The sequence below is a fragment of the Amblyomma mixtum genome, chromosome 3 (assembly GCF_055824585.1).
Source record: "Amblyomma mixtum isolate Tamu chromosome 3, ASM5582458v1, whole genome shotgun sequence".
Taxonomy (NCBI): Eukaryota; Metazoa; Arthropoda; class Arachnida; order Ixodida; family Ixodidae; genus Amblyomma; species Amblyomma mixtum.
Window position 1 is genome coordinate 108937562 of NC_143014.1, and position 27462 is coordinate 108965023.

The window sequence follows — 27462 nt, forward strand, 5'->3', positions numbered from 1 at the left end:
TTCAGGACCTCCTGTCTTATCTACTTACCTTATGTAATCATCAGGGATATATACCATTCATTGAATAAACAGATTAAACTGGAGTGCCTAGTTTATGCAAAATGATTTTCGTACATAAAGTAGCGTGGCTTTCCTAAAATGCAGCAAACGACAGCCGAGAAAGAACAAGAACGGCTCGTTACGCACCAGCTGGCTTCCAGTTTGGCCCCAGGCAGCATATTGTAGTTCTTCCTGGTTCGAGCTGTGCTTCAGTGGAAACACCTCTCTGCAGGACGGAACGACAGAGCAGATGGCGAGAGAATAGTTAAGCGCCTTCTAGGCATTCTGAGGGTTTCACTGGAGGGAAGGAAAAATAAACATTCTGAACAAACTACTAAATTGCGCGCAAGGTATAATAAACACGTGCCTCGCACAAGTTAATTAACTTTGTGTTCAGCTTTCGCGGTTCAACGGCTTTGGCGTTCTGGGCCTAAGCACAAAATTGCGAGCGCACCTCTAAGCTGCGGCAGCCGTATTTCTGAGAAGGCGAAACGCAACACCGTTCTCTGGGCTAAGGCTTCCGTGTGTAATGAAAAACCCTAGGCGGTCTAGAATAATCCGGATCAACCCGCCGGCCGCTGCCCTTTTGTACCTACGGAGTTCCCCCGAGGCGCAAACTGCCGCTGGCTTAAATCTAAATTTTTAGGCCGTTGAACGTGTGCATGGTAGCTTTAGCTGCTTATGTGCGCATTTTTGCACAATCAAGTTATGCGCCTTCCGGGGCGTAACTTGCCTTTGTTGTTGTTTATGCGCTGTTAAAGTTCTTTGATTTATTAACCAGGCAAGTGAAATGATATGTCGCAAAAAGCGTATTATAATCAACACAAAACTTTATGTCTCGCTGTTATGAGGGCGAAAAAACACCATTATAGCAATATTTGCTGAAAAAACACCGCCAGTGCAAGCGCGCGAAAAGCAACCTACGAGAGAACTGGCCCCTCATAGAGCGGCCAGTGCTGAATGAGGGCCCAGTTATCCGAACTGATGAGCGAGAAAGGCCAGTCGAAAGTGAACCATATACAGTTCTAGGAAAAGCTTGCTGGCGCCTGAGCGCCTATTACGAAGCACTGAAACGCTCATACAAACACAGTGCGTCTGCTAAATTCCTCCGGGCTGAGCGTCAGAGCACTTCGGCCTATGGATTGTGTTCTGTTGGCTTTTTAGCTCTAATAGACACATGGTGCTTTGTGTGAAAATAATTTGCTCGAATTTACGGCTTTTAACCAGCGCTTCTGAACAGGTCACGGCGATCCGCAAGGTGCCCTTTTTCAGGAGAATTTCGCAGATAAATTGTACATCGGAATACGGTCGGCGCCATGAGCATGTGCATCGACAGATCCATGTACGCACGGTTGGCAGCCACAATTTACAGGATGCGGGTGTAGGAAGAAAAATGACTTCGGAGCCGTCTGTGAAGCCAATCACCTGAAATGCATGCAAGTATGAAGGGACCTACGCACACGCGCCATTCGCTCGAATCAATACCAGGCGACTTGACTTGGTCGCGAAGCCAACGCCACAATAAATTTGTTCCCGGCCGAACGCACCCCGTAAACTTTTACTGCCTACTGCACTTATTTTGGGACGAAGTGACGGGAGCGTGGTGCGATGCGGTTACCACGAGCCGATCGCAGAGAATATCGGCTGCGCTTTTTGAAGCGGCACCTTTAAGAACCAGCTGCCCTCTATCCGAACAGACTTTGTATACTCTGAGAATTCAAATTAACATGTTTCCACTTGCATAAGAAATACAGTGCAGTGAAGGGGTTCTCCTTGTTAACGGCGCCGAAAGGCTGCTCTTCTGCGAATCATTCGTTCTGACAGTAGCCGCCCCAATAAATGCAAAAAATGACCCTTGTATATTTTGATCAGCAGATGTAATGGTCTGACGTTACGAATTATGAAAAACGTCTTGCGTAAAGCATACGGAAAAAAGGGAGCGCGAAGCGCATGATCATCTGGAGCACTTCACGCCGAAGTTGCTGCAATTTTTTTTTATGTTTCGCAGCAATAATTTTGCTGCGGTATTCGCCCACAGTGTGGTACTATTGTGAAAAAAGACTGAGTATGAAAAAGAATGCAACAACGACAACACTCCAATAGCCTCACCTGTTCGAAAAATCATAGATCTTGTACTTTGCGGTGAACGAATGTCGAAACACCTAAAATGAAAGAGAAAGCGAAAAGTAGTCAATGGATGGGAGGAGGGGCTGAAGAAAGGTTGAAGACGTGCACTTGTATCAGCAGTTATGCATTGTGCGTAGAGAGAATATTTGGAAAAGGGCAAAATCGGCGCGATTCATATTATTCAACCGGCTGAGGCAGCACAAGGAACTACAGTCCATTCCCCATCCCTGCGGCAGCGCGCTTTCAGCTGCTTTATGAGCGCACCGTCTCGACGCCCATTGAATATTTTAGCTGCACACAATACGGCGATGTGCGGTGGCTGCTCTAGCGCTAGCGAAAAGTGTGCCGAATGCATGTAAAGCGTTCTTCTCATGAAGCGCTTTTTGTCCTTTGAGACTGGGTAGATTAGGTCTGCGTCGAGTCCTAACCGCCAAGAGAGAAATAATGACGGCCCATAATGATGTCTCGCTAGCGCGGCTTGCTTTGGAGACGTTTTGTAGCGACCTTTGCACTAAACGAACAATGAGCAAGGAAATCACGCGATCAAAATTTTCGCTTCCCTTAGTTGGCTGTTCATAACGAATCCCCGAAAAAGCAGCGCAAGCTACGAGGCGCAGGAGGGAAGGCTAAAGGAAAAACAGCGCCTGTTTTTATTCTGAGTGTCCGTTCGGCTTCTCGTCGCTTGCGCTGCTTCTGGGGAAAGAGTTGCACATAGCAAAATTACGCGCCAAAGCCGAAAGTCTGAAAAAAAAAAGGGAAAAGCTCACTTACGGGCACAATGTCGTGGACAAGTAGCAAGAAGTTGAGATCAGGCGACATATAATACTTGCGCACGTCATATTGTCGCTGAAAAAAAAATGGAGAGAGGGAATTAGTAAAACAAAAATTAATCATTGTTCTCTTGTGCAACATCAGACAATTCACGGAAAAAGAAGAAAAATAATGAAGGAAAAAGGAAATGAAACGACATCGCTCCGCCTGAAGACTTCCGAAACAAGTCTGAGTTGCAAACGGAGTTGCTTTTCCTTCGTCGCACCGACTCGCGCCGCGTGCGCTGCTGGAGCGGGCCAGGACTACCACCGGCAGGTAAACACATCAGAGCTGCAATGCGGTCCAGCGAACATTTCCGCGGCGGCACATAAAATGCGCGCCTCGTCCACCACGAGCGCCTGGGATGCCAAAACCTGCGCGCGACTTTGTCCCCGCAGCGAGCAGGTCTTAGAGCCTGCAGCGCTCCTAAAGGCTTTCACTTGGCCGTTCGTAAACGGCCCGCCTGCTCGTCTCGTTAAGATGTAGCGCGTTTGTCTGCCATCCAACGACGCTGTTACTGGGCGGACGAAGTTCGGAGCGCGCGATACACAAACCCCTCTAGTTCACTGGCGTCGCGAGCGCTGGGGCGCAGCGCTGTAAACGTTTACGGCTCGGTCGGTAGGACGGAGTGGCGGAACGAAGGATGAGCGCACAGCGCATCGCAGACACAGCTCGGCGGGAGAAACCTGAAAGAGCCAAGGCCGGACCGGCCAGCGAGCGACTCTTGTCGTGGGTGGACAGCGCGAACAACGCGGGGCAGACGGAAAGAGCACTTCCCTGACATCCCGGTTGCCTACGGGAGCTGCCCGCGTCGGCATTCGAGCAGGCACGCGCGCAGCCAGGCCACTGAAAGAGCGGTAAAAGTGTCCACAGCAAAATGCGCGGAGGGATGGAATAAAAGGAAAAAAGGGAGATAGAAAAAACGAGCGGACGTTAGTTTTTTTTTTCTGCCTTGTTTTGCTTCATTTCTCTGCGTGGCGTTCGATCGAAGACTCCCGAAGCCCTCAATGAAATTCCCAGTTGTCTAGATAACGTTCCTGCCGTCTCTCTCAGCTTCCTGAACGTCGTGTCACAGCGCCGTGTCTAATGGAACATGCATTACCCCGACTGGCCTACGGGTCCACGCTTTTACGTCCCAACTTTCACCGAACTGCAGGGCGGTCCCCGTTGCGTCTTTTTCGTCTCTGCTTCTTTCTCTTTTTGTTGCAGTGTCCTTCATCTCTTAGTGAGGCCGAAGCTCACACTCGGATGCGCTTCGAATGGAGTCCACTGGACTCATGCTTCGCGTGTACGCCGACAGGACAGAAGCTGTACGTGGCGGCGCGCCAGCGCAAGGCGACGTACTACAAGGTGACATGACTGAGCTCTCTCCCGAGACTTTAAAACTGCCCGTACCTCCTCTTTCTTCCGGTGTTCGTCTGGTTTTAATTACCATTCCATGACGCGATAAGCGCATAGATAGGGGTTCCGGTAGTGAAAGGGGAAGAAGTCAACAGTGAGCTTTGGATCGTAGTGCGAAAGAGATGGCAACTCCCCCCCCCCCCTCCACACACACATACACACGAACGCACGCATAGCCCTAGGGTGAGTTCTACTGTCCCTCCGCGTCTGTTTCGTATGACGCTTTTAACGTTAATTCGTTGCACCAGCACGCCAAGCTTTCCACACTTGTGAAGAATCCAATATATACGTCACTGGGTCAAATGAAATATATTTTCGAATTAATCGGCGGTTGTCATTTCCATCTGTGTACAACATTTGGAAGACATCCTTTTCAGTTCGAGAAAAAATAATAAAAGATCAATGAAAGGCGATAGTGTTGTTAATAACTATACAGGAAAAGATAATTAAAAAGAAAGCAAGAACAGGTAATGGGGAAAATCCTTTTCAAAAATATATTAAACTCGCGGAGCAGATGTAGAACAACAATTTTCTTCAGGAGGACTGCGATAAGAAAAGACAGACTGATGCACGAATTCGACAAGGCCGAACAAAAGCGCCATTGTCCGCGAAGCCAGACAGGCCCTAGGAACTCGGGATGCTTCCATTGTTGCTTCTTTCACTCTGTCGTAGTCACTGGACGCACAACAGCGCTTTTATCAGTGCTTCCTATTCAGCAGAAAGAGCACCTGAGCAGATTCTGCTCGCCCTGCTGCCTTTATTGAGTTGTGTTCAGTTTGTCGCTCTTATCTTTGTTCGTGCTAACCTTCGTCCCTGCCTTGTTGCCCCCAACAACCTGCCTGTTATTCGTTGAGGTAATTTTTATGCCGCGGCCCTGAAAGGAAGAAACACATGCCTGAGAAACCCCGAGGACATTCTCCCCACGCGTCGCAGACCAGCGCACGCACGCGTTGCGAGCACGCGCCATAGGGTGCCTCCGTCGTCGGCTTCCTCGTTTAGGCTGACGAGGGGGAAGAAACAAATGCTCACGATCGTGATCCCGTTGATAGGTTGTTTGTGCCACGTTCTTTTCACTGAACATGTTAACTTCTTCGGATGGGGAAGACGAGTCGCGCGACGCAGAGAATTTTTGGTCTTCGGGCGCAGCACGCAAGTATTTAGACAAAGTGGCACAAAAAGCGACGAAGGATGCAAAGGAGACACGAACAACGGGCGCTGAACATCCATGGCAACATTTCCTTTCTAGAGCAGTTCAGAAATACGCGCGCGATAGTTTTGCACGCACGCCTGGAATCACCCGCACATTCATCCGTGTCTTTAGCCTTCTCTCTGTCCCTGGCCTCTTTGATGCGCTGCGTTGCGCAGTTACTATGCATCAACGCGCCTGTTTCTCCACCTTGTGACACAAATGTTATTGCGTGGACAATGCTCCGAGTTCGAGTGCACTCTACGTATAAACCGCAATTTTTTTTTCCTGAACAGAAAAAGTTTCCAATTAGGTAATGCTTACAATTCCAGTGGAGAGCGGCAAATTTTTCGTTATTCACTGCCTTGCACAGGAGTCTTTCTACAAGCATAAATAATAAAGCATAACACCGCTTTTCGCTGCACACCACATAAAGCTCACCGAGGGAGCGAGGGCAAAAGAAAAATAGAAAGCAAGTAACCAAAACGAACTTTCTGGAGAGACGCCAAGCTGCGTATGACGGAGGTGCTTCATGCAACTTCGTGGCATGCGCATGAGTGTGAGGCTTTATATTAGCGCCCGTACATGCGCACGCCCACGCGGTAGTCGTGAAGCGACGACGGTGCATCTGCAAAACAGCTCTTGGCTGGGAAACAGGCGCGTTTCCTTTCTTTCTTTCTTTCTTTCTTTCTTTCTTTCTTTCTTTCTTTCTTTCTTTCTTTCTTTCTTTCTTTCTTTCTTTCTTTCTTTCTTTCTTTCTTTCTTTCTTTCTTTCTTTCTTTCTTTCTTTCTTTCTTTCTTTCTTTCTTTCCTTCTTTCTTTCCTTCTTTCTTTCTTTCCTTCTTTCTTTCCTTCTTTCTTTCTCTCGTTCTTTCGTTCTTTCCTTCTTTCTCTCTCTCTTTCCTTCTCTCTCTCTTTCTTTCTTTCTTTATTTCTTTCTTTTTTTTTACGCAGCAACGCGACCCGAGAGACCCCAGAATTTGCGAAAGCGAGGCTCACGAATGTAGTGTTGTGCAGCAGCGTCCTCTTCTCCCTGTTCTGAGCGTTGTACAGCACCAGCGCACCATCTGCGTCCCGGTACACGAAGTCGGTGGCTGCGAAAGACAAGAAGAGCAGCGCGTCAGGCTAATAATAGGGATGAATAATAAAAGAAAAAACAAACTTAGAACGGTCGAAAACAGAAAGAACAAAAGCACGTCCCAGTCGCGAGCATATTCGAGAGTGGTTTTGTGTTAACTGCGTGCATATATATTCGCACGCGACTGAGACTGCATAGCCCGCATGAGGCACGGAACGCCTCCGAAATTATGCAAATTCGAGAAACAGTGCAGTTAGCTCTCATCATCACGTTGCGTTAACTCTTGGTTATCCAAGCAGTTTTATCTCGGCGCCATCCCTGACTCCCCATCCAAAAAAAAAAGACGGGAGAGGAGCAAACCGAATCACATTGAAAATGTCAGAGAAGAGAGTGGTTTCCGGTTAGTCTGTTCCGTATGAAGAGTGTCTCAAAAAAAGCGGGAAGTTCTGAATGATGAGCCTGCAACGCTGTGAGGTAGGTGGGACCACACAATGTACAAATCCATGTCAAATATATCTTGCCATTTACGGTTATCGTAGGGCAGCGAAGTGTTGCACGACGCGCTCGCTCACGGTGACAGCGTATTGAAAGAAAAATTCAAAGGTAGAGGCCCATTTGAGTTTGTGCGCAGAAATGGTGGTTATTTAGAGACACAGTCTTAAAGAAATGAACGTGACCATATTCTGGTTGTTAGGTTTGTAACTAATGCCGTGCTTTGTTCTATTCATTGCCACGAATAAACAAATTTTCGCTTTTAACCTTCGAAATTTTTGTTTAAAAATATCACATTCCTATGAGACACCGATTACACTCAGTTAAGTGCTGTCACTTGAGCAACTTGTGCACACTGCATGCAGATGACAGATGAAGACCGCAAAGTCAAGCGAGGCTATTACTTCAGATTTACGGGAGGGCATATATTAACTATGAAAACTGCAGCCGTATAAAACACGAACGAATCGGAACCTCGCACAGAGAGAGACGTTCTGACGTTTCATACTTCGCCGCGAAAGGAAATGAGAAATGCTCATTTTGGAATGTGCCCCCAATGAGCTCTTGCCCGATTGGCGAGAAAAGAAAGCGAAAAAAAAAAAAAACTAAGACAGGCACAACAGTTTCACTGGTGTCTTAAACCACTGCCTGTAGTTCGCTACGAGCTCAAGGAATAAAATGAGCAGCACGAATCGAGTCATAGGAAAGAGAGGAACAGAGAGATCGGATAAATTTATGAAAGGCAAAGCAGGGAGGTCGGCCTGATGCAGACCCTCCGCTCTAGCCGGCTTCAAGCACAAAGCCCTTCACGCGGGTATTGCGGGTACCAGTAGAAAGGAATATTCGAACTAGAATCCTCCTCGGTGCACCTTCGTGCTTCAACGCAGACAAGTTTGTGTAGAGCAACGTGATATTCAAACGAGCATTTATATTTTCCTTCTTCCTATGCACCCTAACTCTCATTATTGAAGGATATAGAGAGAGAAAAAGGAGGAGGAGGAGGAGCTATTTCGAAAACACCGATTTTGTTTTCTTTTATTATTTTTTTTCTCCGTCTAGTCGAGTATGTGACCCCTGCGGCAGCTAGGAAACTCCGAGGGAAGACGTTTTATTGAGCCTCAGAGATTTCACTGCACGAAAATGAAAGCACCCGGATGGCGAAAAGAAAATAAACAGAGAAACCGGTCGAAAGCGTTTCCAGCGAGCTTTCACGATGCTACGAGCGCGAGCTCCCGTTCTGAGATTGAAATTCAAATTTCATGCGCGCCGCGCGAGCAGCAGTGAGCTCCTCCACTCGAGGTGCCTAAACATTTCCGACAATCACTTGTCTTCCATGGTTTGGTCTCGGCTTAAATATATCAAGGCACGACATGCCCTTTCCATTTAAGACGATTTAGTCTTGCAATCCAGGGCTGACAAGCTTCAACAAGAAAAAAGTACAGATGACGAAACAAGTTTCTTACAGAGTAGCTTAGCTTGTACGTGGAACGCTTTCGTTGGTTGAGTCATCTTTTTTCTCAAGAAAAGAAACATCGTTTAGGTTAGGTTTCTCCTAGCGCTATCATGGTACTCGAAATGGCGACGACTAGGGCAAAGGTAAGAGGTTCTGGCTCACGAAGTAACAAGGTTTTTGGAAGCTAACTTTCTTCAGCTGCGTTCACTTTCGTAATAGGACAGAAATTGGCCCCTAATTAGGGCTAAGACCCCATCTAGCCTCTGACAGCAACGATGACAAAAAAAAAAAAAAAGGTTCACCTGCGAGAAGCGGACAGAACCAAAACCAAGGAGCAAAAAGAAACAACGCGAAGCGCCGGCACTGGCAGGAAAGCCCGGCACGTCTCCGCATGATGGCCGAACAGCACGCCCGGATAATGAGAGAGAGACAGAGACGTGATAAAGACAGCCCGTGCGGAGGCTGCGATGGCGCGTCTCTTAGCGAAAAGGCTAACGTGGCCAGGACTACAGGCGTTAAGAGAAAAAGATGGAGCAAAGATATCGGCATATTTTGCTCTTCAAAGATACTTGCTCTTCAGGGGCTGTTCAAAGGTATATAATTGAAAAGGTGCTCTCCAAAGACAAACGAAAGCCCAAGAACAGAGGTACGCACGCCCATATTACTGTGATCGACCCCTGCCGCAGTCCTCGGTGAGGTTAGGGACCGAAAATACTCCTCCGGCGAACGCTCCTTTCTCACACCCTCGGAGTGGGCGCTACTGCCCATCCCGCACTCCTTTTCCCCCCCCAAGTCAGCGCAGGGCAGCAGGGATGTTTCCCCGTGCGAGTGGAGGGAGTGAACCAGGCCTCCAGCGCACCAGCCCTAACGTCACAGCTACGGCTGAGCCACCTCCTAGCCTAAGGTGAAGAAGGGGTCACATCGAAACGGTGCGGCTTTGGAGATGACACCAGGGGCGCCCATTCAACCGTCAGCAGGCCACTGGGAATCTGGTCGGATTAGAGTGACTATATAGGCGGGACAACCCGACGGCAGCGCCCCGAAACTGCCCCTGCTGACTGGCCGAAGATGGCGCGGAGATGGAATCGAGCAGACGCGATTTAAGACAGCGCCTTTGTTGGTCGTCCTCCCAAAATCAGCTTCATTGCGGTCTACTACCCTACAATGTAAATATTTCTCATTATCTCTTCCTGACATCTACGGCCCATCTACACGGTTACATCGTCGTCACTCCCGCGGGGAAGCCCAAACTACAACAGCATTGACAGTATGCATGAAAAATTATCTGAAACCCCAATATTCGCTGAGATAGTCGCGCACGCCGGCACGCACACACACACACTGAAGGGCGATATCAGTGAAACTCGGATAGAAACACCTGGGTAGCAAAAAACGTCCAGTCACAGTTTTTTACTACCAGTACTGATAGCACTGGCTTCAAAAAAAAGTGTCCGCATTAAACACGTATGGTTGATCTTTCCATAAGGCTTTTAAACACACTGAAAAAAAAAAAAACTGCGAGGAGCGCTTCACTATTCGAAATTATAACAAGTTAAAGGCATAACAGTGCCTTAGACAAACATTCTCCGATATCTATAAGTAGTGAAAGGGGTGAATGTTTTAGTCAATTTTTTGCTTCAATATTCCATTCTTTCTCTTTTTACTTCCTTACTGTGTCAATTTTGTAAATAGGAAGTATGTCCTGTCATTTGTTTTTCTTTCGTCTTTTGGAAGAACGGGATACACTCTTTAAATCTAATTTTGTAAAATAATCACTGGCTGGCGAATTGGTTACCGCTAGTTTCTCCGCCACGTGTCCATTTTATCAAACTTAACGAGGCCGCTCACAGATTAACCTACATTTTCGCGACAACCAGGAGCCCCCCAGTAACATTCGCTTCGCAAACCACGCCAAAATTCGCGCAAGTGCACGCAAGCCCCCCACAGAGGCGCCAGCCAGTGAGCGGCGCGCTCTGTCATCTCGGCGCGCGCATCCGGCGTGATATACGCTGGGCCGCCACTGTCGCACGTGGCCTGTATCTTTGCTGCGGCGCTTCTTTGCACCTGCCTCCCGCGCGAAGATTAACCTGGGCGCCCGCCACGCAGGTGCACACGAGCTTGCGCCCCATAAATTATTCCCTTGCCCCCGCTGCTCTTCGCGGCCTACACCCGTACGCCCCCTGCGTTCTGTCTGTCGGCGAAACCGAAAATAGCCGGCACCCGTGGACCGACCCACCGCGCGGGATGCGTCGCTGCCGCACGTTGCGCGCGCCGCTGGTCACTGCACAGCTATAGGAGCAGCGGGCGTTTGTCTCCCGGCCCAGTGCGCCGGTGTGACCGAAACGGGAACCGTGGGTCAGCGCGCGGTGACGCGCCGACGTCACTGCTCGTGCTCGTTATGCGGGGAAAGGCGCTTGGGGAGAGCGACGAGGCACTGGCGTTACAGAGGGGCGTCGACGAAACGACCCGAGGAGCGTTACTGGCACCGCTGTCCGACGCTGCAGAGGCCGTGAGACAAATAGCAATTGCGCATAGCGATGCACGCGTGCCACCGCAAAGCGCATGACGCAAGAAAAAAAGAAAGCACGCCGGGTAGGGGGATGGAGAAGAGAGAGAAAGAGGGATGTTTTGGGGAGGTTAAGCGTCCGTTCTGTGGTGCGCTTCTTTTCTTATGTGCCATCCAGACTCGCGGCTAGTACGTCAGTGTACTGGCATAACTCTTAGCCGCTTCGTGACAAGCCCACCCCATCAGCCAGTGACTAAATCAACCAGATCACTGAGACTGGACAAGTTCATTTCATCTGGATCACTCGAACGTGATTACGTGAAACATTTTTGCCGGGCCGACCGAAGAGTGTTGTACGGCGTTCGTAGCACCGACTGTAGCGGTCGCTTGAAATTAGTCTGTTTGCGACCTTTTTTCTTGAAGCGGAAAGCGCCAATTGCACCGTCACATTGCCCACACAATAGCCCTTCCCACGATGCAAGCTTAATCTCGGAGACCTACGCCATTGCTATTTAATCCACGGGCACCGCTCAGTTGGTTTGAACAACGACAGAAAGCTCCAGTGCAGGAGCTAACTGTGAATGAATTCAGCCTGCACTGAGGCTACTTACGGGTACTGCAGGGACAGGCTGAAAACTAAACATTTCGTCAGAATTGTCTGTCTGGTTGGGTCTGAAAACCCTTAATAAGCTCTTACACGTCTCCAACCAAAACTATTTCAATTTGAAATCCAACGTTTCGAAGCCGGCTCGGCTTCTTCTTGAGCGCTAGCAACAGCCCTGACGAAGTAGCCGCAACGGCTTTGGAAAGTTGGATCTCAAATTAAAACAAGTTTTGGTTGCAGACGCGTCAGAGCTTATCATAAGTCCTACAGGAAAAGCACAGCACATTTCTGCACCCCGTAAGAATAACACTATAGCGTCTAATGGTTTAGAGAAATTCCCATGATGGAGTACGTGTCTAACGAGTGAAGGAGTACCAAGAAGCATTGTGACACAGCTACGAAGGAAAGCTAGCAGGGCGAGTGCTCCAGTCTAGCGGAGCATACTGCCGGGCTTCTAGTCTGGGACTGTGACGAATTTTTTCTCGAAAATTTGAGAAAGCTGTGTTAGTTTCCTTCGTAGCCTAATGCGGCTGCGCTGAGGGGGATGTCAAGTTATTTCCACGTTAAGGAACAAAGTTCATCAACCAGAAGTAATTGAAATGCTCTTTGGCACACGAAACTTTTCTCATTACTTTTAACGTGTTCCATCATTGCTTCTCACGTGACGTAACGCTACAGCAAATTCAGGAAGAACTGCGGCATCGTTGCCCTCAGCATCTCGTTACGGCTGCGTCGGCGCTCGGTGCGGTGTACCCTATACCATCTTTCCAAATCACGCGCATTCACTCCACATAAAGATGGCGGGGGAAGGATGTCAAAGGAAAACACGTTGCGCGTCGTCTTTTCAAGAAATGAAAATAAAATTCTTATCGACTTTACATCCAATAGGTAATTTGCGTATGCATCACTCTCCCAAAGATCCGCGCTAAAGATAGCCACAGTCAAGTTTTAATTTGTTGTAATTAGAAAAACGATCTCGACAATTACTCGTCGATGTGAAGCCCGCCATCGCTAATCATCTCATGGCATGGAAAACGCCTATGTATAGCTACCACCTTCCGATATGACGACTGGTATCGATTAAAAAAAAAAAAGTGTCCAAAATTTCCTACTTCGACAGGTCATTAGAGTCGGGGCAGTATATTGTTCTTTACTGCTGCCGCAGTGCACGGGGTGGTCCTCGGGAAAGGAAAAATGTGATCGCGGGATCCCAGAGAAGATATCTACGCTCTCATCTATGGCATTTGATGACGTCCGTCATTACCCGTCTCGTGACAAAAAAACATCTCAACACGCGATTAGTACGAACTCTTGCGTTTACAAACTACAGATAACGCAATCTCTGCGCGTTTCCTATACCGCTCACTAATCAGGCTTCTTTTTTTTCTCTCTTTCCAAATTGCTAATAATTTCCGGCGTTAAAAACGGGCGAAATATTGAGAAAAGCACTTCGTGGAGCAGAAAAAAAAAACCCGTCGCAAGCGGAGTTTAATTGGCGACCATTCCCAGCCGGCGTTCGGGCGTCTCTGAAAACGAGCTGAAGCGGAGGAGAGGAGGAGTAGCGGTGAGGGGTTAAAACGGGGAAGAGACGGGGGGGGGGGGGGGGGGGGGTATAGCCTGGACGTCTTTGTTTAGTGCTTCGAAGAAGCAATTATTGCACTTTGGGCACACGAGTGGAGCAGCTCGTCGCCACCGCGCTTAGCATCGCAGGAGGGCCCCCCTCCCCCTCCACCGCCGCAGCACCCCGCCGGCCCGTAGCCGGTCGCGCACAACTTCTTTCTCGCGCAAGTGGCAATTACGACGGCCGCTGGGCAAGAAGGGTGGGCTCCGGAATTGGATAACCCTCGCCCACCTCTCGCGTTATTCGCGAAACAGGAGGACGTAACGAGTCGTCTGTCGCAAAGCCTCCTCCGCACCGTTTGGCCTCGCAGCTCTTCATTTATGCATGCTGCTCGGTGGCGAAAGAGGGGGGGAAACTACGCCGAAGAAGCGCCACAAGATAAAAAGAAAAAAAAAAAACGGCCTTGCACAAAAACGAATGGCGTCTCGAACGAAATGAAAGATTACGGGGCGCCTCGCTGGAGAAGAGCGCGCCGTCCCCCCTCCCTCCCCCCCTCTCTTCTTTCGCGATGTTTTATTGATTTCATCTCCTTCGGCGGCGGCGCCGGCCTTGCCTTTGAATTTAGTGTGTATCACTAGTTCCCAGATAAGATGCACAAAAACTTTCAACGAGCTCGCAGCTTCCGATTGCATTTGCTCGCGGCTGCGTTGAAACAACAAAGAAGGCCCCGAGATTTCGCAATGAGCCTCCGAGACAAAAAGAATCCGACTGCCGAGTTCGATCACGTGCGTAATACGTATCCGGGCCAGGAAAAAAAAAAAAAAAAGGGCGGAAAGAATAGCGTTTCAGGCCATTTCCCCACACCTCAATATTCTTCTGGACTCCACATGCAGCGCCTCACTGCAGTCCGTGTCGGCGAAAATTAAACTCTGCGCCAAGATATACTAATAAAATCCTCCGAGTATTGCTGCTTATGAAGACGGAGTGTATTGACGCCGTAAACAGTACTGCTTTGAGAGCATAAATATGATGGGCCATAACAACGGGAAACGCGTTAGAGCAAACTCGGCGCATTGATGCTGGCGCTACTGCCTTCGTTGGCGAACATCTTTGCTTATAAAACGCCAAGTAAACAACTTTTTATAATTACGACGCAACATATTCATGACTAGTTACGCAGATATAGCTACTTTAATGCCCGTTAATGGGAAATCAGAAGATGCTTGGAAACGAGGAGCACAGAGCGTAACGACGTGGAGCACACTGCGAAAAAAAAAGAAGAAAAAAGCAGAAAACACTACGGGGGGAAGTGAGTGCAACGCGTGCAAAAACAAAGCCCTGTGCCACATGAATTTGTATGTACCGTGTGCTCTGCTGACACTATCTGCTTCAACAGAATGAAAAAGCGAGCTCCACACATGTTGAATGCTTCTCTCTGTTTTCACCGCGCCCTGGACGACAGCTTATCTCTGACGTTAGCCCATAGTTTCGCACGGCCTCGGCAGTTCTTGCCACGCGTTGCGTTACTGCTGCTCGGGCGCGACTCGCATCGCACATGCACGCGCTGATAAATGCGGCGCGGCCGGGCCAGATGTGCGCTGGAGCAAAGACACTTTGTTTTCCCGAACAGGAAGGCAACCCTCCCTGCTTCCATCTCCTTTTTTTTCTCTTTAGCTTTCTCTTCCTGACGTTGGCAGTTACCGCCGGCACCTCGCTGCATCCGTCGTATTTTTTATCAGCCAAGGAGACAAAAGGGGCGGCTAATTGTTTAGGAACGCATTCTAACAACTTCTAGCTCATAACGAGCTGCGGGAACCGGCTCTACGTAACTAAATTTGGAGAGAAGGCCAACAACAGGCCTTCTCCTTAAAGAGTAAAAGACTTGCTGTAATATGCAGGGGCTGTCGAAGATTGAAAAACAAACAAACAAAAGTGTAGAACTATTGCTGCCACTGTTATAAAAAAAGAGAACCTAGCCACTGGTTCCGAAACAATTCAAGTGGTTTCACACGGTCGGTTAACTATTGCTCGAACAGCATTACAACGTCTGTAAGACTGCACCCAGGGAACGCCTGCCTGCACTCTTATCTGATGCAGCTTCTCGCATGTTGGCTGAAAGGGCGGAGACGCAGTAGAAGACATAGATACGGTTTAAAAATGCAAAGAACTTTCTCGCAAGGTTTCTGATAAATGAGGTGCGCGTGTTGAAACCGTCCCTGCGACAGCCGCTAAAAAAGAAAGCAACAAACACTAACTGCGCCAAGAATGCCAACACGAAGCAAAACCACCATTATGTAACACACGGAGTTAGATGGTTTGGTTTTATGGAGTTTAACGTCCCAAAGCGACTAAGGCTATGAGAGACGCCGTAGTGGAGGGCTCCGGAAATTTCGACCACCTGGGTTCTTTAACGTGCACTGACATCGCACAGTACACAGGCCTCTAGAATTTCTCCTCCAAAGAAATTCCAGCCGCCGCGGCCGGGATCAAACCCGCGTCTTTCGGGTCAGCAGCCGAGCACCATAACCACTGAGCCACCGCGGCGGCACGGAGTTAGAGTCATGAACTACGGGATGCAGCTCGGAAATAAGCGTGCATTGTTATATACCATATGCAACCTCCCTAGTTGCATATCTTATATAACAATGCACGTTAGCTGCGTATAATACGGGCACTATGCGATCATTAATGTGGATCTACAATCCGGGGAAACAAGACGAAGCTCTCGCTACTAATTTAACTAAATGAGTGCTTGGAGTCGGTTGTGCATTTCTGAGGTTTCATTTCTCAGTGGGAGGGTGCCCCGTTGATTATCTTGACACCACAGGCCAACGTTTATAGATGTACTGCGGTTTCGAAACTCGGCGCGCTCATGGGGAGGAGCCGGTCGCGATTCCTGCCACCTTGGCGCTGCGTTCGACGGCTGAGCTATCAGAGCAAGCGTCGTCTGCTAGCGCCGAATAAAGTTTGTAGAAGTACATCTATAAACGTCGGCACAGGCTATGCTGTGCACGACCTCGTATTTTAGGGACAGGATAAATGGGCGGCCACGCAATGCTCCAAGCTTCATGTTTATTCTCTCGAGGAAGGAAACTTTCCACTCAAGTAAATCGAAGACTCGATCTGTTTAAACCGCAAAGCTCGGCGACTTTCCCATGTGAAACGTGTCCGTGGATTTCACTCCATGGGAATCTTTCGTGGACTCTGTGGAAAAAGGGTCTCTGCGCGATGTCCTTTCAAGGTTTTCCCACTTGCGTATGTACTCGACTTCCTTGCTTACACTGCCCAATATGGTTACTAGGAAGGAAGTTGCAGAAGGCTTTAATTAAGCCCCAAACTTCGGCTACCTAAATAGAGGGATAAACAACCTCGCAAGCGACGGCCGCACAAAGTGGCCGGTAGCAACTTCTAACCAAACGCTTTCAGGGGCCGATGAAAACGCGGTTAAAAAATGTCCTAAATATGAGAATAATGACCGAAATTGCAGAACATAAAAAAAAGATGGAAGCTGACTTCCCAACATGCATTAGAAGGATGCAAGAAAGTTGCTTTGCCATACCCTGAAGTTCAGCACAGGCGCATTTTTTGAACGAGAAAGAGTTGACGAGCTCTTTTTTTTTCATATATCGTAAGATTAGCTTTAACAATAAATATATCCGCAGATCTCTCATCGTTAGACTAGCATATTTTTGCTCTTAACGTTCTTACTATCGTCAGAAGCGTTCCCCATTGGTTTTCTCTGGCAGTCTTAACTTCGCGATGCGAGCGATGGAAAAAGTTTACAAGAATGACTTTGGGACGTACCGGAAGAATGGACCATTACCTGCAACATTTCCATCAAAGTATCTACAATATTCCACACTTGCCTCACAATTAGAATTGATGTTCAAGAATCCTAGGCTAAATTTATTCATGTTTCTTTTTACTCCACAAATTACACGCGCATCAACTTTACGGAACACTGTTTTTTACAGTGTCGAAACAGAAATAACTTGCATCTTAACTGTATTGCGCGTTGTACGATTGTATTGGTTACTCAAGTATTACGATAGTCTTGAATGTGAAATAACCAAACCTCGTATTTGTGACTAGTCCTATATTCCTGTGTCCTGTTTGCCGTGTACTTTATTTCGACCATGTTTTAACAAAAAGCCCAACTACTTACACTTCAGAAATAGCCATTTTAGAAATACTATAATGTCAACAGTTTGTACAGCTTCAGACCAGCTGTCGAAGCATTTCTCGCGTTTTTGTTCCGGAGTTGCAATGTTGCAGCTTTCTCGTTATCAGAATTCACTTTTATTTCTAGATTCAGAGCATGAAATTAAACACACACTTATTTCAGAATGCCGCCATTCCTTTTAAATGCGCCAAAATTCAGTCAAGGAGTTCGAAATTTGCCCCTGTGAGTTCGTCGGTTCCGGCGTTTTCAAAGGCGGCAGCACAGCCAGAGGCACAATCTGTGCCCAGAGCGACGAGCCTGCTACGCGTGTAGCAATGCGCAGCCAACGCCGCAGGCTGCGTTGCAATGCAAGCATGTGCGACGTTCCTCAACACTCTGAAGCTGTCCTACCCTCCGCCCTCTACACCGTCCTCCGCCTCATCTGCGTCAGAGCTCCGGCACCACTACATGGTCAAGCTTCGGTCGAAAGCGCAGTGGGCTCTTGAAATCTTCGTCTCAAAAGAGACCACGATTATAGCAATGAGCACAAATCTCAAAGCTGTTTGAACATCTCAAGGAGCTTTGCACTGACGACTAACGCCTACACAAGTACTCCGGCACATAAGAACCCGTTTGAGACTAGACGAGAAGTTGAAACTGAAAGCGCTCAATCAGTCCTTTATTCTCTAAGACAATATTTGCTTCGAACGGAGGCGTTTCATACGCGCTTACCACACGCACGGGTTTTCCCCCACATAGCGCCCTCTTGCTTCACGCTTTGGCACTTGCTTAGAACGGATCCAGCTGCTGCGATTGCGCAATGTCAGCATATCAATTTCTTTAGTCGCGTGGTAGTTCTTGCGCAAATTTCTATTCTGTACTGCAGCCAGCACCTGTCTTTCTCCTTTTTACTTACTGACAACACCATCCGGAAAGTGTTACGCTGTGAAAGTTACCCCGCTGTTCTACGCCTTTTTAACACGCCCATAAACTTCAGCATCGTCAGCTATTGCCTTGCAGCCATGTTTATGTATCCAATCGCCGTGTTTATGATGCCAACCCTCCATCCACCCCTCCTTTTTTTCCTCCCTGCAGCAATATTTATCGACTTCGCGGTTTGTTCCTGGGCATATAATATAAAGCTCAATTCATTAGTCCACTTTTTTTTTTCAGGGGAATACCCAAGGTGCAGTAAATTTGTAATAAGGGAGTAATCACTCGTTTGCATCCACCAAAGCACAGCCACGCGGTTAGAAAAGGAAGGTATAGAGTTTTCAGAAAAACTGCGTAGTTAAAAAAAAGATGGATTGATCAATTGAAGAATCGATTTATTTATTGATTGATTGATTGATTGATTGATTGATTGATTGATTGATTGATTGGTTGATTGATCGATCGATCGATTGATTTCTGTTCAGTAACGGCGTACAGGACACAGGGGGGAATATGTTGGAGCAAAAGTAAGACAACGGGCACGACCTCGGGCCCAGCTGCCGCGCGTGTACGACGGGGAAGCAAGCAGCGAACGGCGTTTCGTAACAGCCGCGCTGCCGTCCCTCCCGCATTCGCCGAGAGCGCGCGCACGTAGCGGCGGCGGCGCTGCTCGGGCGCGTCACGTACAGGCAATCTGCGCGCCGTCCGTCGGCCCCCGAAGAGCGCGGCTCGGGGCACGCAGCACCGTTTGTGCGGCGTTTGCAGAGCAAGAGAGAGCGGTCGCGACTCACCCGAGACCCAGGAGCCATTGAATTTGCGCGGGTTGAACGTGCCGTGGAGCACCTCTTCGAGCGATATCCTGGCCTGCTTCACGCGGGGTCCCTTGTCTCCTGAAAGAAACACCAAGGACACTCACGACGACGGTATGCACGAGTCGGGGGCATCGCGGCCGAGAGAATTGGCAGAAGCGCGCTGCCGGCCCTCCACTCGGCGCTCGCAAAACGTGCGCCCGCTCGGAAAAGTTTTGCTGCCAGTCAGTGCATTCCGAAGAGCGCTAACGCTATAGTCAGTACTGCATGTACTACATCCAATCACATTGGCAAACCCCAGTTCGAAAGGGCGGTAGTGCTTTCAGAGCTCAGTGTATCGGCTGTACCAGCAATGTCAGTCGTAATGCTAATGTCTGAAGTTCAGAAGAAATTCAGTTCAGTTATTGAAGACGTTTCGAAACAGACACATTTACTGTTACGAGAGTGTGCCGAATATTTCTTTTTGCTCATAGCGTGGCTGCACTGATCAAGGCAGGTTAAAAACTGCCCGGTGGCGGAGTAGTAAATGTAATTGGCAGTCCGCGACATTATCCTTCTTTTGCCCCGACAGCGAGATTATTGCGATAGACAGTAAGTTGGGGTTTAATGTTTGGTGTCCTATAGTGCGCCGCGTTCATCACGTATGCTTGCCGAATTGACTTTTTTTTTCTAACAATATTGAGACCACTTTATGACAATATAGACAGCGCAGAATATACGGAGCTAATAAAACGAACCGCTTAAATACTCTTTTTTTTTCTTTTTTTAAATATCGGACATGATTATATTATAAAAATTCAGGCTTACGACGGAAGATATCCACAAACTAGTTTAATTTTTTTGCTCATTCAGCTTCTCCGTAACTGAGGACTCCATACAGTCAATGATCAGTTTACAGGTAACTGTCGCACTGCTTTTGTCGCTTAGCTTTTCAGGTGCTGGCAAAGCTATTTTGCTTCTCGCACCATGCGCTTCTTTTCATACAGCCCGGAAGCAACTTACTCACGAGTACGATGCCCCGTGTATGTACACACAATTCTACACCCCGTTTTTTACTTCGTGTATGCCGGAACAACGGGAGAGGGGGGGGGGGGGGCGTCTTCCAATAAAGGCACGCAACCTCGTGTTTCCTATTCACTGTACCCTTCAAAAGCTTGCTGATAACAGAAGGTTGCTTAAAGAAGGCGAACAATCCAATCATTGCGTCAGATTTTGTTTAGTGATGCCTACGAATAAACAAGCAATCTTTACGTAATCATCGAGAATAAAAAAAAGTTTTGGCATAGAATTGGCGAGTACTGTTACCACCAGCCCCCAACAACCCATGCACAAGTCGTTCTGACGGGCCAGGTGTGGGTGCACCTGGCCGACGCCTGGCGACTATCTGCGCATGGGCTGTTGGGGCTGGCGGTGGCATTATACGGTAGCGGTATACGATAACGCTATGGTGAAAAAAAATATATCGATCAGTTCGGCCTCGACAATAAAAGGGTTCAATGACGTACACTATTGCCAAATAACGATAGTTAGAATGGCGTCTGGTAACGTGCAAGGCTATAGCACTGATATATCATTTTATGGATGCTGATATCAAGCTTTAAACAAAGGCTCTTCCATACGCGGTGCGCTCATTAGTCGGCTCTTGCGTTAAAGTAAGGCTTGCAGTTGTTTAATGTGATCATGCTACTAAAAGAACAGCCTTTTATCATTAGTGTACCCTCTGCTGGTTTTAAGTTTCTTCAAAGCTCAGACGTCAAACAACAGGTTACGCAAACGCACACTAGCTGTGAGGAAACAGCGGGCGGCGAGTGTCCATCCATGCTCAGCGAGGGTTTCAAGCGGATTTTTCAATTTCTTATTTGCTGCTAATTCTTAACAGCGTTCACTTGTGAAACACATCGAATTCTTGTAGCATCACATTCGATTTAAACAAAGCATCCATTGCACCTACCTTCCTCGTCTACAACCCTTCGCACTATGTAATTTCCTGCAATGCAGACACACGAGATAAAAACAAAAGAAGTGAACTGCTATGCGTTTCGAGAACACAACTTAAAGTATTGTTGGTGACCTGCCTAACTTCGTATTTTCATTGATCCGCCTATGCCCAACCGGATTGATTTATGTTCCACAAATAAAACATTAACGAATAAAAACACACTGAATACAAAACGTACAAGAATTTGCCAGACGTTAAACCTGATTTCATGCGTTTTAACCTGTCCGCTGTCTTCACTTCTAAAACGTCCCGACATGAAATGATCGAAGCATTCGTTTTCAAACCCGTCGCAGTGGCTCAGTGGCTTTGGCGCTCGGCTGATGATCTCAAGGTCGCGGGTTCGATTCCGGCCGCGCCGGCTGTATTTCGACGCAGACGAAATCTAAAAACGCCGGTGTGCTGCGATATGTGAGTGCACGTTAAAGTAACCCAGGTGGTCAAACTTCGTACGAAGCCACCATTATTTAAGTTATTCTAATTTAATTCAATTTAATTACCTTAAATACCCCATTGGCGTATTACATAAGGCGTAGGGTAAAAATAAAAAGTTATTTTTATATAAGATGCGCGGTGATACTTTCGCGGAATGCGGCATGACAGGTGATGGCTGCGATATGGTGCCGAAGGTCGTTCCAGTCGGTTTGTGTCCTTGTAAAGAGCGACGTTGAAAAGGTGGTGGTACGGGCGCGTGCTAGTGAAACTTGAAGGGGTGCCCGGTGCGGTAAGAAACGCGTGAAGAAGGTGAGCAGATGTAGGGTTCCTGGCGAAGTGTCGAATGGAAAAACTTGTGACAGACTAGTAATGCGATGGCGAAATGAGAGATGCTGCTTATCAGATTCGGAGTTTTAGGATGAAATGGTGACGTTGCGTGAGTAACAATGATGTATGAATATAGGGGCCCTGTTCTGAAGTTCTCGAAAACATTAGCGACATGCAGTTGATATGGTTGCCACACTGCAGAAGAGTATTCTAATTTTGGGTTGGGCCAGAGTCGTGTAAGCGAGTAGCCTTACATGGTGAGGGACGTTACGGAGGTGGTGCCTTAAAATCCTAGTGACTGATTAGCAGATGAGGTTATGTTCGTCACATGCACATGCCAGGTTAAATCAGAAAGGAGGGAGACACCTAAATATTTGCATGATGGCACAAGATCTATTGGGACACAATAAATTCTATATGAAAATGTATAAGAAATTATGAGATGGTTACGGCGGTGGTGAAACGAGATAGTTTACATTTAGTAGGGTTGAGGATCATTAAACATCGATTACACAATGCTTGTATGTTGTTTAGGTCAATATGTAATGATTCTTGATCGGAAGAATAAGTTACAGGTTGGAAGATAACGCAGTCGTCTGCAAACAAACAAATATGACATGAAACTTTTAGAGGTTGGTCGTTGATGTAAATTAAGAACAGTAAGGGGCCAAGAATGAACCCTTGGGAGACACCTGATGTTTGTTTGTTTGTTTGTTTGTTTGTTTGCTTGCTTGTTTATGCGGGTTTAACGTCCCAAAGAGACTCAGGCTATGAGGGACGCCGTAGTGCAAGGGCTCCGGAAATTTCGACCACCTGGGGTTCTTTAACATGCACTGACATCGCACAGTACACGGGCTTCTAGAATTTCGCCTCCATCGAAATTCGACCGCCGCGGCCAGGATCGAACTCTCGTCTTTCGGGTCAGCAGCCGAGCGCCATAACCACCGAGCCACCGCGGCGGCGCACCTGACGTGACCTTTCAATTAGGATAATGATGTGTTGAGCGATTAAAAACGGAAATTTTAAACTCCACTTGCTGCTCCTAAGTTCATCTCTAATACGCTTAATGTGTGCGAAACCACGTCTAAATATTTAGGGTGCGCATGAGCAGTTTGACATCTCAGCGTCGACATGTTAGTAGAAATTATACGAATGAACTGAGCGGGTACTGCACGTTTAATATCTGTGTAGGTTCGATTTTACTACAGGCCTAATATTTACGAAACCTCTGCATGCGCAATCAAGATAATCGTCGAGACGAGGGAGTGCTCCTCGATTTGCAGCAGGAATACTAGAAAAGGCAAAGAATGAAAAGTGGATGCTATAACAGTGGCGTTTCATACGCTATCTTACTACTCTGGTCTGGCGCATCTGGAACGTATGTTTGGGTTTTCAAAGGCCTCATTGCCCTAAGCTGACAAGTTATCCACCTCCAAATACGCTGCTTAAAGGTGGCTTAAACGACCGATGCGTACGCCATAGAACATTCCATGGGCTTGCCTAGAACGGGTATGTAGTTACATCACTGAGCGCCACAGTAATAGTTGTTTAAATTTATAAGCTTTTTAAACACCCGAGTTTTACAGTTGGCGCCTCGAAGCAGCACACTTGTGTTCGCCCTATAGATTTAGTTTACCGCCATTCTGCTGCAAGATTGAGTGTGGAACGCATCTTCCCGTTGCGCAGATTCTTGCACCCAGCCACTGTTTCACGTCCTTCAAACAAGTACACGCAGTTTGCGGGCATCAGTTGCGTGGCAAAGGGATCGTATGAACAAATATTGCGTTATCATGGCACTGACAAGTGTCGCTAATGCGCGTGGTATGAAGGAGGTGACAAGATCAGCTGTCACAGCGGATAAGGAGCAACGGATATTCGGGGTGATTGTTTTCACTGATCATTAGCTTAGTTTACTGAACTCATTGTGACGCAAACGAGCCCCCTCGAAAGCGCACGGATCTCCGATGCAAGAGCCTTGATAGCTGCTGATCTGTTTTATACTCTCCGCACGTTACACTACTTCTCGCGTGTGTGATTCCTCTAGAAAGTTAAAACTGCCAGGGTGTCTCCTCTACCAGGGTGCTAACAGACAGAGGATGCAGTCAAAAGATGCCCTCTGGCCCAGTCTCACAGGCTGCGACGCGACCTTAAATTCTAGGAATAATGCGAAAAGTGGCGTCGTTCCCGACTTAAGCGATACCTGCCAGCTCTTCAATAGCCTTACGTAGCCCTGTGGACAGGGCACTCCCAGTGGGCCCTGCAAGAAAAAGAACAGCAAAGCAGGGTGCCAAAGCGCATGAGTGAGCTGTACCCGTCGCCGCATAATCCCCCGCAAAGAGAGAGAGAGAGGCAGAATCCAGACAGCGTGAATGCTCAGGACGTAAAAAGCTACCGTCCACCTTCAGTCGCATTCAGAGGGTGAAATTTAGGAAGACTGGTTTAGTTGCATTTCTGTTTCCTTTATTCGAAAATTAACAGCAAGCTAGTGGCGTATTTAAGGCGGTATGATGACTCGTCGCCTACAATGAGTCGGCCACTTGCGCTTCGTTAAGAATGCTGTAAAATTATATAGAACTACTAGAATGAGAAGCATCAGTTTACCTACATAAAATTCATGCTTCGAGGTCGACAGTCAAGCCGCAACTATAATTTCAGGCATCCTTTGTGTTGAGCGAAAAGCCATTGACCGCAATGCCTTCAGCGCTTATGCCTAACTCTCAGCCTATTCAGCAGCAGTATACAGGGTGTTTTATTTCTTTTTTCTGCGTATACAGACTTTTTTTTTTTTTTCAGAAACCATGAGAGTTAAAGCCTCTGTGCATGAAGTTGCTACGGCTAGTCGGACATTACGTGCGTGATTAGTTGACTGAAATTCGCAAATTAACTTCGTGAAATTTAGTTTTAGGGCGCAAGATTATATTGAGCAATTGAAGGCTATCAACGAGGTCGACGGAAGTTTGTAAAATATCTGAATCGGCGGCGTCGTCGCGGTTCTCTACAGGGTGTTTGAGCTAAGTCTTTCTGCAAATTTTAAAAACAGGCTTTTTTAGTCAGAAGAGTGCTTTTTCCGGCATAGCATTGTCAGCGGTGTAGTACATCAGAAGACAGCAAGACGTGCAACTATCAGGCTCGTTAACTAATACTGAATATTTAACTTTTTAACTATTCCTGTTTGGCTCCTTAATTATTTAGAGGCGTGAAGGCCATCGTAAGCAGTATACATGTCATTGTGGCCCAACCAATTTCGCCTACATCGCGCCAAAATACATGCTCTTTCGACAAGCTTGCAGGCAAAGCAACCTCTCCAGTGCATGTAACTCGTCGAAATACCCAAAGTTTTTTGGGCCACACCGCCAAGGGTAACCGCGTTTTTGAAATTCTAAAAACTGATATGAATATTACGGTGGGCTACACGCTTCTCAATAATTAAGTAGCCTAACGGTAATGGTTAAAAAGTTAACTACTCAAAATAAGCTAACCAGCCTGCTCATCAGCACGTCTTAGCTGTATTCTGATGCATCACACCGCCGACAACTTTACGCCGGAAAAGGTGCTCTTCTAACTCGAAAAGCCTATTTCTAAAAATTGCAGAAAGCCTTAGGTGAAACACCCTGTATATTGAACGTAAAAAAAAAAAAAAAAAAAACATATGGAGAGCTGTTCAAGTTGCTTTCTCACATTGCATGTTGATAAAATGGCGTCGTTTGAATTTTTTTGTGGAGAAAATACAGACGCAGTTTATGTTTTTTATGATATAAAAGATGATGACGTGATTCCTGAGGTGGTGATACAACGCAACGCGACGCCACTTGATCAATGTGCAACTCGGGAAAGCCAACTTAGCCAGCTTTCAAAAGTGTACTTTTAACGATTGATATTCGAACCACGATGCCGATTCAGAAATTTAAAAACTGGGCTTGACTTCGGTGTTGACGGCCTTCAGTTTCGCGATATAACCTTGAGCCCTAAAACTAGAAATAAAAAGGTGAACAGTTAAATTCAGTTAACTAGTCGTCTTTTAATGCCGCTCGATCAGGCGCATAATGTCCGCCTTGCCCTGCAATCCACTTGTACACACTGCACCGATATACCTTTCGCAGCTCGTGTAAGAAAAATCTGTGTAGACTAAAAACGAAGAAAAAAAAAACACTCCGCATGTAGCAAGACATAGTTTTCCTTCTTAATGGGCCCGTTGCTATAAAATTCTGAAGAAGGCGCACGTCCTTCGAACGGACCCCAGTCTACGTTCATAGACACAGATCATTAAACAGTTTTCAAGGTTTAAGACTGCATTAACGACGACTGTGCTAATTTAACAAACCTTGTAGTGGGGCAAGATGGTGCATAGCTTTTGGAAGAAATTGTAGCGCGGAAAAGACAGACACAAAAAAGCCGAGAGAGACACAGGACAGACGCTTCTTTCTCAGCCTCTTCGTATATGTATTTTATGCGCTATTATTTATTCAAAAATACTTCTCCCAATATTTCATACAAAGTGCGCAACAACTGCGGACTTAAGATCCACAGCGTTAAGATCAGATGATGTCGAATTTACTTGTCTAGGAAAAGCTTCAATAAATTCTCTTGTGGCATTACAGTTGAAGAAAAAGTGGAAAAACAAGCAGGAAAGACAGAACGGAACTGACACAACAGAGCAACGAGTCACGTTAGAAATGCACGGTCCCATTCTTCGCTTCAAAATAACTGCGTTCACAGCTGAGGTCTTGTCGGCACAGCACGCAGCAGCTGCACGATAGTTTTGCTAAGGCTACGCTCACACGAATTCGGCGGCAACGCACTGACAATAGGACGCAATCTGCTTGTAATCCACCCGAGGCCGCTCTCCTAACGCATTGTGCGCTTAGTTTACTCGCTTTCATGTGAAAGCGCGCGCAAACACTGATTCTATTTCTCGAATACAGATACCTGAAGCATTTGTAGCAGTTCAGGGCAGACTAAAATATGGTCAAGTAATTAAATTAAGTAATTAAAATATGGTCAAGTCAAGTTTTTATTTCAGTCTAAAATATTAGTTAATTAAAAGAATAGCGCAATAAAACTAGGACAAAGACATAGAAGGAGACAGGACGAGCGCTAAACATCAACTGAAGATTTACTACGACAAACAGGTACTTAAAAACACTTCGGTGGCAGATGCTGACAGCACGACATCACTTGCCTTGACCAGAAAAGAAGCAATGTATCTCCGAAGCAGTTTGCCACATTTTGATTAGTTTGTGCTCGTTTTAACACAGTGTGCGCATGTTCCACCGAAGTGTTTTTAAGTACCTGTTTGTCGTAGTAAATCTTCAGTTGATAAAAACTCGTCCTGTCTCCTTCTATGTCTTTGTCCTAGTTTTACTGCGCTAGTCTTTTAATTAACGATGACACACCAACTAGCCCAGCTTTCCGCCTTGATTAAAATATTAGGGAACGTAACCAGCTCATTCAGTTAAACGCAGTGCACGACTACTTTTGCCTTGGACTAGATTATTAGGATAAACGCTGCAGAATATAGGACTTCCTTCTGAGCATTGTGTCAG

The 27462-nt window shown here is 47.1% G+C and overlaps 1 protein-coding gene across 20 annotated transcripts in view; it reads right to left on the reverse strand.

The window, feature by feature from the left end:
- LOC149351327 (inactive dipeptidyl peptidase 10-like) overlaps positions 1-27462 on the reverse strand; it is a 357475-nt gene that overhangs the window by 27344 nt on the left and 302669 nt on the right. For 8 of the 20 annotated variants that reach the window (XM_089580664.1, XM_089580672.1, XM_089580660.1 and 5 more), the window contains exons 3-7: positions 19144-19242; positions 6563-6657; positions 2938-3012; positions 2149-2201; positions 187-265 (exon numbers count right to left, since the gene is read on the reverse strand). In XM_089580664.1, coding sequence (XP_089436790.1) covers positions 187-265; positions 2149-2201; positions 2938-3012; positions 6563-6657; positions 19144-19242 — 401 coding nt within the window. The remainder of the gene's footprint in view (positions 1-186; positions 266-2148; positions 2202-2937; positions 3013-6562; positions 6658-19143; positions 19243-27462) is intronic. The other 12 variants (XM_089580665.1, XM_089580673.1, XM_089580661.1 and 9 more) reach the window with 3 other exon arrangements.